This window comes from Empidonax traillii, unplaced genomic scaffold, assembly GCF_003031625.1.
Source record: "Empidonax traillii isolate 1590-97213 ecotype Southwest subspecies unplaced genomic scaffold, ASM303162v1 scaffold581:size401988, whole genome shotgun sequence".
Classification (NCBI taxonomy): domain Eukaryota; kingdom Metazoa; phylum Chordata; class Aves; order Passeriformes; family Tyrannidae; genus Empidonax; species Empidonax traillii.
This window is the reverse complement of record NW_020955774.1, coordinates 54,909-70,012: the sequence shown is the minus strand read 5'-3', so window position 1 is coordinate 70,012 and position 15,104 is coordinate 54,909. Positions and strand designations below refer to the sequence as shown.

Below are 15,104 nucleotides of genomic sequence, written 5' to 3'. Positions count from 1 at the left end.
TTTTTTGTGGTTATAAAAGCTTGTTAAATATAGACACAGGGTCTGTCATCCTTATGAATAGTATCTCTGCAATTCTGCCACCGTGTACGTTGATCTTGCACTACAGCTGACTTTAGCATTAGCTCACAGTACAGGCACTGACAAAGCTAGCACAGACACTAGAAACACTAGAAAGCTGTCTTCTAAATATTTGGGGGGGGGGGGAATTTGCTTTTTATTGATAATTATGAATATTAAAATAATTGTAGGTACGTGGGTCCTAACTCTCTAAGTAGTGGTTCCTAACACCATTTTGAAGTTATTAGGCTTGGCGTTTTCAAGGATAGGTGATAGGAAGCTGCTATCAGTAATTTTGCTAGTTTTGGAGGGCTAGTATGCTTTTGACTCCTGTGAGCCCTAGCCTTCAGCCTCAGCAGTGTCGAGTATATGATGAATATCCCTATTTTAATCAAAATGTGTTACCTACCCCTCTGGAATTTGGGTAACATCGAGATGATGTTTTCTGTCAAAACTTTTCCAAAAGTAACAAAAAATAAATTCCACAAAGTGGCAGCATCCTACAGAAAAATAAAAAATTCAGGGTTCACAGTCAAATGTTTCCTTCACACAGATCGATTTAGTTTCTTGAGAAGCCACAGTGTATTTTGAGCATTCATAGAAAGGCTTCTTCACAGCGGTAGGAGTGTTCTTACCAGCACTGTATCTTGAATAAATGGGGAGCATCTGCAATTGTGGAGTGTTCCTGAAATCCTTGATACAATGGCTGCGTATTCCACTTTTCTCGAGACTGGCTGCGTGGGAAGGAGACATAGAAGGAGGGAGGTGAAGGCAGAGATTTGCACTGAGCAAAGTGTAAGCATCTGTCTTGGCATTTCACAGGTTCAAAGGACCATCGCAAAACAGATTCAAATGGTAAAGCAGATTGGAAAAGGTCGCTATGGAGAAGTCTGGATGGGAAAGTGGCGTGGTGAAAAGGTAGCCGTGAAAGTGTTTTTTACCACAGAGGAGGCCAGCTGGTTCAGAGAAACAGAAATCTACCAGACTGTCCTGATGAGACATGAAAATATTCTTGGTGAGTGAATTTAAAGAGAATTTTTTGATAGTGTACAGGTTTCTCAAGTTTAGTAATTTTGTATTTGCTGTTATCTGATGTCCTTTCCGATGTGCTTTGTTACCCGCTGTGCTCTGCAATTAGCCACCCAGCGCTTTTCAAAGGAAAGTTGTTTCAAGGATTACTGAAACATAAATAAAAATTAAAAAATAATGGGCTTTGGGGGTTGTTACTCCAAATGCAACACGTTTGTTTCAGCCACCAGTATTTCCATATCTGAGCTTTCTTGAAAGTACATTAAAGGTTAGAGGTGCGAAATAGTTGCATGTAAGTGTGATGAAAGAAATTAAATATGTTATCAAAATAAACTATTAAAGTGGATGACAGTCCAGAGTTCTGAGCAGTCAAAAAAAAAAAAAAAAAAGCCTTGAGAACTAGTAATGTGAAAATATCTTTTTTTTTTTTTTTTTTTTTTAAGGATTCATTGCTGCAGACATTAAAGGTACAGGATCTTGGACCCAGCTGTATCTTATCACTGACTACCACGAGAATGGCTCACTCTATGATTATCTAAAATCTACTACCTTGGACACAAAAGCCATGCTGAAACTGGCTTACTCCTCTGTTAGTGGTTTGTGCCACTTGCACACTGAGATCTTCAGTACTCAGGGCAAACCTGCTATTGCCCATCGTGACCTGAAAAGTAAGAATATCCTGGTGAAAAAGAATGGCACCTGCTGTATAGCAGATTTGGGCTTGGCTGTTAAATTTATCAGGTGAGTAGAAGTGAGGAGGCTGAGGAAAAGTTAGTCAATCAGATGCAAATGCTGCCTTAGTTGTTGACTGACTGAGCATGCACACACGAGCGTGCTCCTGCAGTGGATGTGCATACTTTCTGGGCTCTGCTCATCTGTGTGTGAGGTTATCAGTGTGGGTGAGAATGTCACATAAACACCTAATGCAGGTATATAAATAGTCAATTTTTGACTACTGAGCGCATTAGTTACATTTGCATAAATGTTCAGTTTTCACCACTTGGTCCTCAATAGCTAGTCTAGTATTGTTTGCACCTGGTAAAAGGGCATAGCACTGGCACATTGAAGTCATGTCAGTGAGCTTGTCACTGAAGCATTCAGCTTGTCTTATCCCATGAAAATTCACTCACAACTTATATGGAAAAATACTAATCATTTGCACAAGTTACTAACTGGGATTTATTGAAAAGGACCCCATTTGGGCTGCCTTTTGTTTCATTTCCTACAAATCAAATTGCCGAAGTACAGATTTGATTTTTGAAATGGCTTTTAAATTTGATTTTAAAAAAATGGTTGTGTGTTTAAACAACTTAGAAAGAGCAGACAAGTAGAACTTTACTCACTCCTGGGATTCGTAAGGAGAGATTGCTCTCTGACAGCTCTGTTCAAAAGGAGTTTGAGCTCTCGGCGGTGGTCCTGGTGGTGGAGATGTGTGTTCCAAAATCTCTGATTTTTCTGTACACAGAAATGTGTCCAGAATACATAGGCTGAGGGTTTCAGTTTCAGAGGTCAGCTTTGAAACTGTGCGCTCCCTGAAGTATTAAAAAAAAAAGTAAAATTAAGAATTCTGTACAAATCTTGAACTGAAATTATTCAGAGTGAAAGGAAAGGAAGTTTTTATATGCTCTTCTTACCATTCACTTACCTACCAGGTTTCTTGGTGAGGCTTTTGCTTTATGAACCTGACCTTTCTTTAGGACACATGAAAGGAATATTTTTACTTTGAGGAACAGAGGCCTAGAAAACAGCAACTTGAAAATATACTATTAAAAAGTTTCAGGGAAGAAATTCACACTTTGCAGGCATACCTTGCCTGGCAAATACAGAGCAGCACACTGCTCAACTATGAACGAAGAACTAGGAACAACCAAGTGTTGTTATTAAAGAAGGTGAAACATGCATTTGCCACAGTCCAAATGAAATTTACATTAAGTATTTGGCTTGTTTTCATACTGAATCCTTCCTCAGGCAGCATTTTTCAGGCAACAGCAGGGAACAGGAAATAGTTGAAAGGGGTGTGCTCTGCTGAAGCTAATGATTCTAGTAAAGTTCTTTGTATTTCTCATTTAATTTGAAATATTGCAAGATGGTGCAGGTCACTGGATTTATGTTAAATTCTTTGAGGCGTACAGAAGTGCCACCAGCATATATATGATTTAAAGACTGTGTAGGTGACTGGTTGTACCTCAGACTCTGCTTTTTTTTGGTCATTTTCGTAACAGTAGGTGAAAAAAAAAATTGCGGTACATGAAGAAAATTACAGGAATATAATTATTCTGTGAGCATTTGTTGTATTTAAAATATGTACATTTGGGAGATCGAGAAAGGAAAAACAGATCTTTTTAAGCAAACCAAAATATATGTATAATGAACCTCTAAAAACATTAAAACTGATACAGCTGAATGTGAGTTAATAAGAAAAAAAAGCTTCCAATCACATAACTAATGGGAATTTGTTTACCATTAGAGAGATCTTGTCTCTTCTGGTCAATGTGTGAGGTGTGACACATTTGCTTAGAGACATAAATGTGTAAAAAATTCTGTGTCTACACATCTTGATGTGTAAAGGTTGGAAGAGATCAAACATACTGCATGCGGAAAATAACAATTAGATCCATCTTCCTCGCAGATATGATTTGCTGTAGCTAAGTGATACTGTGCTATGTAGTGTCCTCCGTTAATTGCTAAGACTAAAGCATTAGGTGGTGGAGTATGTTAGGAAAACAGCCTTTAATGAAGATTTGATTGTTATCACTAACATTAGAGCTCGGGCTAATGCTAATGAAATCTCACAAATGTTACAGCATCCCTGTTGAGTCTTATCTCCATTGTGGTTCTGCATTTGAATGCTTAACATAGCCTCAGGCAGGTCAGCCTTTTAAGGAGGATTGCCTTCACACTAAGAGGCTTTTCTTGCAAAAATTGTTCCATTAAGATTATGCATTACTTTTGACCTTTTTTGAGAGTGGATGTGGTGTGAACGTCTTACATTTCCCATCTAAATTGCTTTCTTTTCAAGCCACTTTGTTGCACGTCTGATGCCCTTTTTTTCTCCTCCTTTTCTTTTAGTGATACAAATGAGGTAGACATCCCTCCAAATACCCGAGTAGGAACAAAACGTTATATGCCTCCTGAGGTGCTGGATGAAAGCTTGAATAGAAATCACTTTCAGTCGTATATCATGGCTGATATGTACAGCTTTGGACTCATCCTCTGGGAGATAGCAAGGAGATGTGTTTCAGGAGGTAAAGAGCTGGGAAATCGCTTTTAATTATGTCAGTGAACCTCAAATCTTCCATTACATCTTTTTCTCTGGGTTATTGTTTTTACAGTAATAAACAAATGTGGGTAAACAATACAGGTAACTCTCTTAATATCTGTTCTCTTCTTGGAACCTAAAGTATGAGTCAGTGCTATTTCAACAGCAGAAATTTATACTGTAATTTAATGGCTTGTTTGAAGGCAGCAGATGCCTTTATTGAAGAGAAGTATGGAACTCATTTGGGGGCCTTTTCCAAAAGCATCATGTTTCTGCTGGACTGTGTGTGCTAGCTAATTTAGGAGAAAGAAAATAGTGATTTCTTTGTTTTGTTAGATTCATATAAAAGGAGGGGAACAAATAATTTGGGGTTTGCTGTGCCACTATTTGAAATAAATAATCCATTTACACGACAAGTAGCAAAAAAAACCAGAGAGAAGTGGTACTTGCAACATCTCTGTCATACCAGTGATGTGCTTAATTTCTTTCTGATATCAGGCAATGAAGTTGAGAGGACAGCAAAGATAAAGCAATGCAGCCAGCTGCAGACTCAGGGCATAGATCCATCCTTGTACGCATAAGCTGTGTGTGCTTTCTGCACTTAGAGCTTAGTGTAGTGCAGAAATGATGGATGTTATTACCCCTCTTTTGTCACTGGGAAAGTTAGATGCAGAGAAATGACTTGGCAGCACTTAAGTGCCAGTTTGGTGACAAGAGTAGAGCGTGTCTCTCTTGGGTCTCCTCTACCTTCACCATCCTTTATGAGTCTTTAAAGTCTGCAATATTGTGCTGAGTGCTTACCCTAGAGGAGCTGAATGTCACTGATCAGCAGCATGACCCCGGTGTTTAAAACTTGGTGAAGTATATTGCAGTGATGTGATGTTAAATCTGTAATATTTTTGTCATCGTTACTGTGCACAAAGGATGGTACCTTGCTACGTTCTGAAAAGGCACAGAATGCCCTTTAATATATTCGAGGTTGACTGATAATAAAGCGACCTAACTCTGTTAAATTCCTCTGATACAGACCCTATACTAATAGCTCTTTCTGTGAGAACCTCATGGAGATTGCTGGACTGAACAGCAGTGGTAGAAACTGTCTCACTTGGCAAGTAACTACACTTCTGGATTAAGATACCTGGCCAGTCTTTTCATGGCAGTGGTTACACTGGAATTTGACTGTGGAATAAACTTCTATGGCAGGGAAATCCTTTTAAGGAGAAGTACATCTAACTGTTAAACAGTATGGCCAATCTGTTATAAAATGAGAGGAGAAGAGGGTAGTGGAAGTTGTTTTCTGCAAGTGACAGGCAACTAATTGCTTCTTTCAGGAATAGTAGAGGAATATCAGCTTCCCTACCACGACCTTGTGCCCAGCGACCCCTCGTATGAGGACATGCGGGAGATTGTGTGCATCAAGAGACTACGCCCCTCATTTCCCAACAGATGGAGCAGTGATGAGGTATTGTCCCTCTTAAAATGCAGTCTGTGTCTTTAATCAGAGCGAGTGAGCGAGACTGACCCAATTCTGCATCATTTTGAGGGAGGAGGACATTTACCACTCGTGATAGCTGCAGTCACAGTGTAACAGGGTTCAAGCAGGAGCACGACCTTCTCAGAGAGCCCCTCTGAAGGTTTCAGAGCCCCACGGGCCTTAGCCTATGGTATTTGCAAGCAGGTTCCTCACCTGCTGTATACTAGATCCCACAGTGATAGCAGGCTGTGGTCAGACCTTCTTAGTCTCTCGTTTGCTTCTTGCATTCATTTTGCTCTCTGCTCCTGGCAGCAGCTAGCCAAAACTTTCTCTTTTGTAAGAGAAATAATTTTGTATAATGGAGTGGCAGTATACTCTGTGTACTGGCAGCTACTTCAGTGTGTACTGATGTTTGGGCAGTAATTCCAACTTTTTCCTTTATTTTATTTTTTTAAGAAGGAAATATCTTCTGTTTCTTTGAAATCAAATGAGCGTACAGCTTTTCTGTGATCACAGGTCTGCAGGTTTGGAAACACAATTTTACTGTGATTTTGTGCTAACATGAGCACAAGCTATTAAGTTTCACTTAGGGTATTGATGGGCAATAGCCCTGACTACAGTAGCTGGGCTGCACTGAGGGGCATCAATTGCTCACCCTCCTACGTCTAGCAGAAAAAAAAGTGTTCATGTACCTATTTGCATTTTAGCAAAGAGGACTACGGAAGTGGCCTTTCAGAGGAGATGCAGTAGGCAGAAAATGCTTTCCATTGTAAAATCAAGAGGTGAGGGGGTGGGGGAGTATCTAAACTCTCCCTTCTCAGCATCTGTAATAAAGCAAAGTTGTGCTTGTGGGATCAAGAGATGAACAGTTGAGGTGGCACGGGCAAACTTGCCAATGGCTCTTGAGATGCTGTGGAGGAGGGGTCATTAAACATATTAATTGGTATAGTTTAATGCTGTAAAAGTTTTCTACAGTCACAGAAGACAGCTGCTGTTTGGAAAGAGCAGCATGTAGATGAATATTCTGCAGGTAGATTTAGGGGGCATGAGATGTAGGCACTTTGGGGACGGGAGACAAAAATTAAGCTTGTGGGTTTGTACAACAGCCAGTGTGGGAAGATCTAATCAAAACTCACCTGCCTTGTCCTCTCCCTAGCCCAATCCCTTTCAGTTTTTGGACTGGGATTGTAAACGCTGGAGGAAGTTCTGATAGTAGCAGTCCTGGGAAGGGCTTTTGTGTGGTGGCATGCAGTATGTGTTTGATCTGCCACCACTCATATTGAGGACTGGGGAGGCTTGTTGTTCTTGATTAATTGGTTAGTGTCCTCAGTAATCCCACTTCAGGCATTCCAGCATTAAGAGGTAAATTTGTTATTGCACAGTGCTTGCTTATTACCAAAAATGCATTTATAAAAATCTACAGTAATCTAAAATGTGTTCAGCTGGTCTGGGCACTAGTGGTGATATTTATGTGTAATGCCTTTCAGGCGCTGCACTGCTTGTGAGCCAAGAGTCTCACGAAAACCAAGAACAAGTTGGATGAGATGGAAAGCTTCTGTTTTCCTGTAGTAGCAAGCAAAATACTTCAGGCAGCATAAATCCATAGGCTTGTGGGGTCATCACCCAGCTGCAGTGGCTTATGTGGTGCTTTATGTTTGGAAGAAGGTGGGAGAGGCAGAGCAGGAATGTGTGCTGCTTTTCCAGGATGTCAAAGGCAATGCTGAGATGCTGTCAGCAAGGGAGTTGTTGCTGGGAGTCAGAGGAGGATCTGGCTACGTTTCAAAAGTGAGCAAGGGATGGAGTAGGACAGGGCAGAGCTGAGCTGGGTGCTTGTAGGCGACTTCACAGTGTGGGTGGCTGGGCAGGAGCTGTAGGTGCATGCTCACGCTGGTCTGAACCCAGAGATTGGTTGCTGGCTGAGGAAAACAAATTCCACTACATTTATGCAGCAAAGGGCTCGCTGTACAGAGCCACACTTGTGCAGATCAGGCTGCAAGGGAAGGGGAAATAAGAAAAGGGCTTTTGTGGAGTGTACAGCCAAGTCTAGACTATAACTTGTCAAAAATTATAAGAGAATTTTCATGTTTGGAGAACTCTCCTTAATATACAGTAAACAAAAGCTTTTGGAAAGCACTGTCAGCCATCATATTGGGTTTTTTTAATCTGCCCTTAGAAAAGACCTTTTCCCTTCAGCTTTTCAGCATTGCCAACAACTGCAGTCTCCTCTTCCACTGATCCAGATGCGACTTTCTCTCCTGCTTCTCTCCACAGTGCTTGCGGCAGATGGGGAAGCTGATGATGGAGTGCTGGGCTCACAACCCTGCCTCCCGGCTCACAGCCCTGCGGGTCAAGAAAACACTTGCCAAAATGTCAGAGTCGCAGGACATTAAGCTCTGACTCTGCCAGAGGCAGCTCTCGTGGAGGCCCATGGAAACGGACTTTTCTTGTGCAGGCAGAAGTCCTGAAGAGGTATCAAAAGTCTTCACTAATAAGTACCTTGAGCAGAATCGTGCTTAAGAACAGCTGTAAGTTTTGAAGAGACTATCCTTTGCAAAAATCACCTGAATTTTGACATATGAGATCGAAAGAGGCTTGTCTGCCCTTGTTTACATGGGGAAATACAGTTTTAGTAACTGGTTTAAGGTTATGCATGTTGCTTTCCATGAAAGCCACTTATTATTTTATTATTATTATTGTTATTATTATTATTTTGATTGTTTAAAAAAGATACTGCTTTAAATTTTATGAAAATAAAACTTTTGGTTAGAAGTAAAAAAGATGTATATTGTTACCTTATAAAAATTTGGAGGGAACTGCTGAAAATGAAAGCAAACCAACTTTTCCATTTATAAAAAGACTATTGCACTCCAGCATTTAAAAAAAAAAAAAAAAAGGTGAGTGGGTCTGTGTATCTCACAGGAGCTGTAATGGAGACCATCTTAAAAGCCACCTATTTGTAGAGATAACTTTCCATAACCCTTCATGTGCAAGTGGTTCTCACAGGACAGAGGTGGAGCCCAATTACATCCTTGCCATCACTGGTGTGGGTGGCCAACCTCGGAGAAGGTCATCCTTTATTTAAGGTAATTGGGAGCTCTATGAATATGGTTTAGTGTGACTTGTTTAAAGAAGCTCTTCATGTTTCCAGGAAATCTGATGGGGATAGTACCCTGATGATAAACAAGTGCCCCTTTTCTTGGCTTTTTTTTTTTTTTCTTTCTTTTCTCCCACTGCAAAAAAAAACTTTGCGTGTGAGTGGATATGAAGTACATATTTGGATCCACTGGTGAATTTGAAACTGCTGTGACACACATAAACAACCGCTGGGTAAGAGGAAGTTCCTTGTGAGAAGGAATTATTAACTTGCTCTTTCATTTGTGTAAAAGCGAGGGACCCATCTACAACCACAGTTGAGGAAAAAAAAACAAACCTGTGTTCCCCTTTTTTAAGGGAAAGTTGAAAACCTCAAAAATGCCCATCTCTGAGGTGGTAATCAGTTTCTTTTAAGTGTAAGGAGACCTGGTACCTCGTGTCCATAAGACATGACAGGGAAGGAGTATGGGACTTATGTGGGTGATGAGAGCTGGGCACCGTGGACGCAGTGGGCACCTGCCTCCAGCACTTCCCCTGCTGTAGTGAGAGACACCAAACAATTTGGCTCAAACTTCACCTGCACTACTATTTTGAGTGGCCTTCCAGCAGCCTCCATACCTCTGGCAGCCACCGCACAGTAGTGACAGGCTTGGCTGCCAAGCTGGGGCTGCGTAGCATCGTAGTTCCCAGCAAGAGGAGCTTTTATGGGAGAAGAGCAATGGGAAATGTAATTACTGCCTTTCCCTGTTCCTCCTTCCTGAGGTTGCAGCAGTTGCTGCAATGCTAATACTACAGAAGGGGAAATGAGAGGTGAAATATTCCCTGTGAAGTGTTTTCTTTGGAAAGGTTCTGTTCTTCATCAGATTATCAAAGCTGAGCTGCGTGGGAGTTACTGGTTTACCCTTTTTTACCCTTCTTTTATTTTTTTAAAATTTTGTTGCCTGCCTACGTCCTGTTTTACTAGATAGTGTTCAGTTTAATATTGAAATAAGTCCTTACAAATGCTGCTTTGATTATGCTAAGCCTATTTCAGAACTGAAATAATTGCCATGCTGGATTTAGCCTCAGCACTTCTGTAATGCTTCTTTTTTTCCCCCTTTTTGGACAAAACTGATTTATTTGTGGTAGGTAGATATATAATTGGGGTTTAGCTTCACAGCTCCCTAAAGGTATTTCTAGCTGGAAAAATTAACATTTTATACTTTCAAGCTAACAGAGAAAAATGTGCAGGTTCAAGAAAACCAGCAAGACCTCCATGATTATAGGTGTCAAAAGGCTTAATCAGAGGATTTTTGTTAATTAGAGTGCTGCTTCTTCAGTGCAGCTTCCCTGCCCAAAATTGCCAAGCAATGCAATACGGAAAGAAAACCTCTGAGAATTAAACAGTTAGCATTAGTTAAGTAGTACACCAAATCCTGACCCCAAGAGGGATGATGCTGGTTCCCTTGTTCTTAAAAAACGGCATGCTTGTGAAGCTGAGAGTAGAGTGCGCTCCACTCCTTGGCTGCCTTGGCTTCGATATTTGTGGTCCAAAATGAGGACAGCCCAGCCTCTCTTCACCTTTTTTGTCTTAGCAAATGGAGCCATGGGGCTTCTAATTTCACTCCCTTTCATAAACGCCAGGACAGCTCCGTATAACCAAGGTTTCTCAGCTCAGAAGAAGCAGATGGGACCGCTGACTTTGGCAGCGGCTGAGACCAGGCTCAGCCGATCGCACCTCTGGGCAGGGATGCCTCGTACCTCCTGTGTTTAGGTGTGTTTCACCTCTGCCTTCCTGAAATAGATTTGATTTTTTTTTTTATTATTTTTTAAATTATCGTGGCTCTCCTGAGAAACTTTTTGGAGGGTGAGGCATGCCATGCCCTGGCACGTGCCCTCAGTGTGTTGCAAGAGAAAGTTCTGGTTTTCTGAGCAAGTTTTGCCTTTTTTGTTGTTGGTTGTTGTTTTTGGTCCAAGAGAAAAGGATCTAAGATACTGGTTGATAGGTTACATAAAGTTTGTATGTTAAATGTTCCAAGTTTATGTGTTTTCTATATATATATATATAAATATATATATATATTCAGTTGCGAGTCTGGAATAGCTCCAGTATTGTGGATTAAGAGTAAACTATTATGGATGATAAAGCACTAAATAAAGCATAATATTTATTTATGAAAATGCATAAATGACAAATCACTACAACAGTGCTATATAGGAAAATAAATATATATATATATGAGGAGACACACACTGAGAAAGCAAACAGTCTGCAGTTGTATAACTAGTGCCTGCCTATTTTCTCCCAAGACTCAAAAGGCCAGGTTTTACCCTCGAATCTCCTACCCACTCTAATAGAGGGTATTGTAAAGGGCTATTTCTAAGGCCAGAAAACAGCCTAAGGCAAGTGTGGAGGTTGCTTATTCTAGCACTGTGACATTCAAGTTACTGCCTGCACGGTTGACTTTCTGTAACACTCAATGTGTCATTATTATGCTTTCAGCATGTACAATGACGACAGGTTATATGTTTATTTTGCCAGGTGTGGCCTTTTAATGTCACTTCCAGATTTTGGTAGTTTCACGGTGCACATTGATGAGTGAGGGCTTGGAAGTCAGTGGTGAAGATAATTGTGACTTCAGTGCCCACAGGTCTAGAAATCCACTTTTCAAATGTAAATCGCTGAAGGAAGTTTAGTTTAGTTTCTGACTGGCATAGGTAAGATGGCATAGGTAAGTGGGAGAAGAAATTAAAAAAAGGAAGAGAGATGCCATCTAGCAACTGCTATCCTTTCTCTAGCACAAAGTTATTTCTATTAAAGAAAATGTTGACAATGTAAAGACTAAGAAACTAATATGTGTTCTTTTTTGAGAACCAGTGCCTTATTAAACCTGTAAATACTGTAATTAGAAAACCTGGGGAACAAACTGTGTTACATTGTATTTGTTCAAATTGTATATGGTTGTTTTAACATTCCCCCCCAATAAAATTGTTTCCATCTCCCCATGACAGAGATTGCTTTTACTTCTATTTCCTTTTCATGTGCTTGAAAAGCACCATCTTTGGGTTTCATATCCCTGGCTAGATTATTTTGACCGTGCCTCATTTTATTTATTTTATTTTTATAAGATTTTTCCTCTGAGCAAACAAGTAAACAGCAATAAGCGGCATATGTTTCCACTGGCATAAAAAAGCATCACTCCTTTCACAACTCAGTGAAGAGAAAAATAGTAATTAAAATAGTGTTATCACTAATAGAGCAGTCATTCGCGTTTTGAAGCTGATTATGTAAATCTATAGAAATGTGGCATTGGCATAATATTTTTTTGAGACACCCCCCCGCCCTTCATTCTGCCACGTATTTATAAATTTTGATTACTATTTTTAATAGCACAAGAAGCACGGGAGGTCATCTGTGCACAGACTGAAGATAGAATTCTCAGCCCCGTGCTTCAGGAGAGAAAGTTCCAGCCTACATACACAGCATCAGCTGAAACATAGCATTGCTTAACGCTGAGAGACATTGGATCATATGTACCTCTACATGTGGGGAGATATTGGTATGTAGTTGTACTTACAGCTGGAGCGCTCTTCTCATTCTGCAGTGCTGTGTTCCAGATTCAGCTCAGTGTTTCTTAATGATTAATTGTCTTGGTTATTTTCAGAGAAGTGTGTAAACAGCAACTTGCCCTGAGTTGCCACCTCCACACAGCTCCTGTAGCCCTCCTGCTTTGCCCCAGATCAGTGATCAGTGGCAGAGCATTGCAGTTATTCTCCAGCAGCATTTCTACAGTCCCTTGACCTGGCCACATCTGGGTGGGAAAGCCCTGTGCTTTCTGCAGTTCTCCCTGGCATGTCACTGTATCCTATATTTTGGGGTCTATTTCTTCTCGCTTTGGCTGCATGGTGCTGAAGGTGATGCGGTGCTCCAGCACAGCCTGTTTGGGCTGCCTCTTCTCCAGCATGCTGCTGAGATCGGTGTTTCTGCAGCTGCTTTCTTCCTCCCATCCTACTTGCTTTGTCCTAGCCTAACTTTCTAAGTGAAGTATGGCATTTGGGGGCACTTAGGCTCTGTTCTCATTTTCTTTCCTCTCCACCTTGCTAGGTGCTATTTAGCTTTGGACTTAGCTAGCTACCTGTGTGTCTTGTGCAACTGCAAGCAAAGTTGGGACTGTTTCCCTTCCATTCAAGGTTAGCAGTCATGCTACTGTCCCAAAATTGGAGCTCTGCTTCCTTGTCAAACACACTGAACCATGGCTTTCACTACTTGGGAAGTAGAGTCATAGTCCTACTTCAAATGTAGCAACACTGGAGCAGACCTTCCAGGAGTCTCAGGAAGAACAGCTAGTTGTCAGGTACCTCAAGGATAAGTCCCTGAATATGAGGAGGGAACTGCTGGGGCAATGCAAAGACTGCATGCTATGGCAGACCCCAATCCTTAGGGGTGTCAGAAACCAAAGGAAATTCAGCAATACACATGGACAAGGTGGGAATGGTGGGATGGACAGAAAAGAACTTGTCTCTTGTGAAGGCTGAGTATGTAAAGGCAGACAGACACCAGGAAATCTAAAACCAGTGACTGTCCAACTTGGGCTCAGTTTTGCAGAAACCAGCCCTGCCTGCAGCTCACCTCTCTTTAGCTGCTGGACCACATGGTGGCCAAAGTTACCACTGACAAAGTTGTGCCTTTTGTCCCTTGGGATACAGATCCTCCCTTCACATCATAGCTTCACGTCCTTCATATATAATCGTACTATTCCTACTACAGAGAAGATAATCATAAAATAATAAAAAAACTGAACAATTTTCCCTCCATGTTCCCAAAGGTCCAATGGCTTTTGGATGGGGTAAACCTGTCGCTGGTGCCGTGCTTGATGTGCAATGAGCAATGCCCAGTATTTCATGTGGACTTCAGGTGTCAGGTCTTGGCTCAGTGACCCGCCAGTCCCCAGCTCCGTCCCCAGTAGCTGCAAGGGACAACTGCATGAGCTGGTACCGTGGGGCTGCCTGCTCTCCTGTGAGGAATTGCTGCCTGTTGAGAGCCGGTAAGTTACAGGAGCCAGCAGGAAGAGATTGCATGGGAGATGGAGGAGCCTTGTGTTGGTGATACACTTTGTTAAGGAGTGTTAGCTGTCCTGTGCTCAGGGAGAACAGCCTGAGCAGTTGTCTTCTGCCTGCCACGTAGCTGACATTAAAAACTGCAACGGCAGGAATATGGAATAAAACTGCCTTACACCCTGGGAATAGCTTGCTGTAATCCAAGCGTGCTAGGGATGAGTTTTTAAAGGTCTGCACTTTTCCAGCTGGGCTGCAGGGTCTCAAAAACCTGGCAAATGCATTTGTCTCCAAGTTCTTGGCTTTTGGGCTGTGTGCTGTTTGGCTTCGTATGCTACTGGAGTGCTTCAGCTTGGACTTACCTTGGCTTGCTGCTTGCAGGGGAGACCTGCTGAGCAAGCACGTTTCTCTGGTGCACTGTGAGGCTGGCATGTGAGAGGACAAGGGCTGAGCGTTGCTCAGCATGGCACAACCGGAAAGCCTGGGGGTCAGCAGGCAACCCTGCACCCCCAGGGGATGGGGTGGGACAAGATGAGATGGGATAATGCTGCCTCTGGCAGCGCCCAGGCCCATTTATTACCTCCATAATGGTCAGGGTGGACTCCACAGCCTGGGGCGGACCCTCAAGTAAGGGGCTGGGGGTTAGAGATGCCCATTTCCCCACTGTCCCCCCATACCCCAGCTGAGAGGAGCACCATGCAGCTGTACTGGGGAATTGCCTCTTGCACTTCCAGAAATTTTATACTGAGCCCAACAGGTCTAACAAGGCCAGGGAGAAACAACTACAGTGAGGAGCGGGTGCAAGAAGAGTGAACATTGGTGTTTGAGCACCGTATCCATCTGGCTCAACGTGGGTGACATAAGCAGGTATTGCTGGACAAAATAACCTTGCCCAACTGGCATTTATTTTACTTCTCAGGCAAAGGATACATTTTCTTGCCTGTTGCTTTTCTCCGCCTTTGACTGTGGCCACAAAATGCAAACCCCAGGAAGACTGACTGGGGCGAGCTCCCCTCTAGCAGCTGGGGAGACGAGGATTTATAAAAGTGCAGTGAAACAGCCTGCAAGGGCATGTGGATGTCATGAAGGGTATCTTTTGAAGGAGAGTGCATCAGAAGGAGTTTGTATGTGCAGTAACATTTCTTTTGAGGAGATTTT

At 42.0% G+C, this 15,104-nt stretch overlaps 1 protein-coding gene across 1 annotated transcript in view; it reads left to right on the top strand.

Annotated features, from left to right (window-relative positions):
• The window catches only part of BMPR1B (bone morphogenetic protein receptor type 1B), a 28,416-nt gene extending 19,764 nt beyond the window's left edge, over positions 1 to 8,652 (top strand). Inside the window, exons 6-10 of the mRNA XM_027898160.1 lie at positions 880 to 1,072; positions 1,530 to 1,827; positions 4,156 to 4,331; positions 5,677 to 5,807; positions 8,091 to 8,652. Coding sequence (XP_027753961.1) covers positions 880 to 1,072; positions 1,530 to 1,827; positions 4,156 to 4,331; positions 5,677 to 5,807; positions 8,091 to 8,216 — 924 coding nt within the window. The 3' untranslated portion in view covers positions 8,217 to 8,652. The remainder of the gene's footprint in view (positions 1 to 879; positions 1,073 to 1,529; positions 1,828 to 4,155; positions 4,332 to 5,676; positions 5,808 to 8,090) is intronic.
• The last annotated feature ends 6,452 nt before the right edge of the window (positions 8,653 to 15,104 follow it).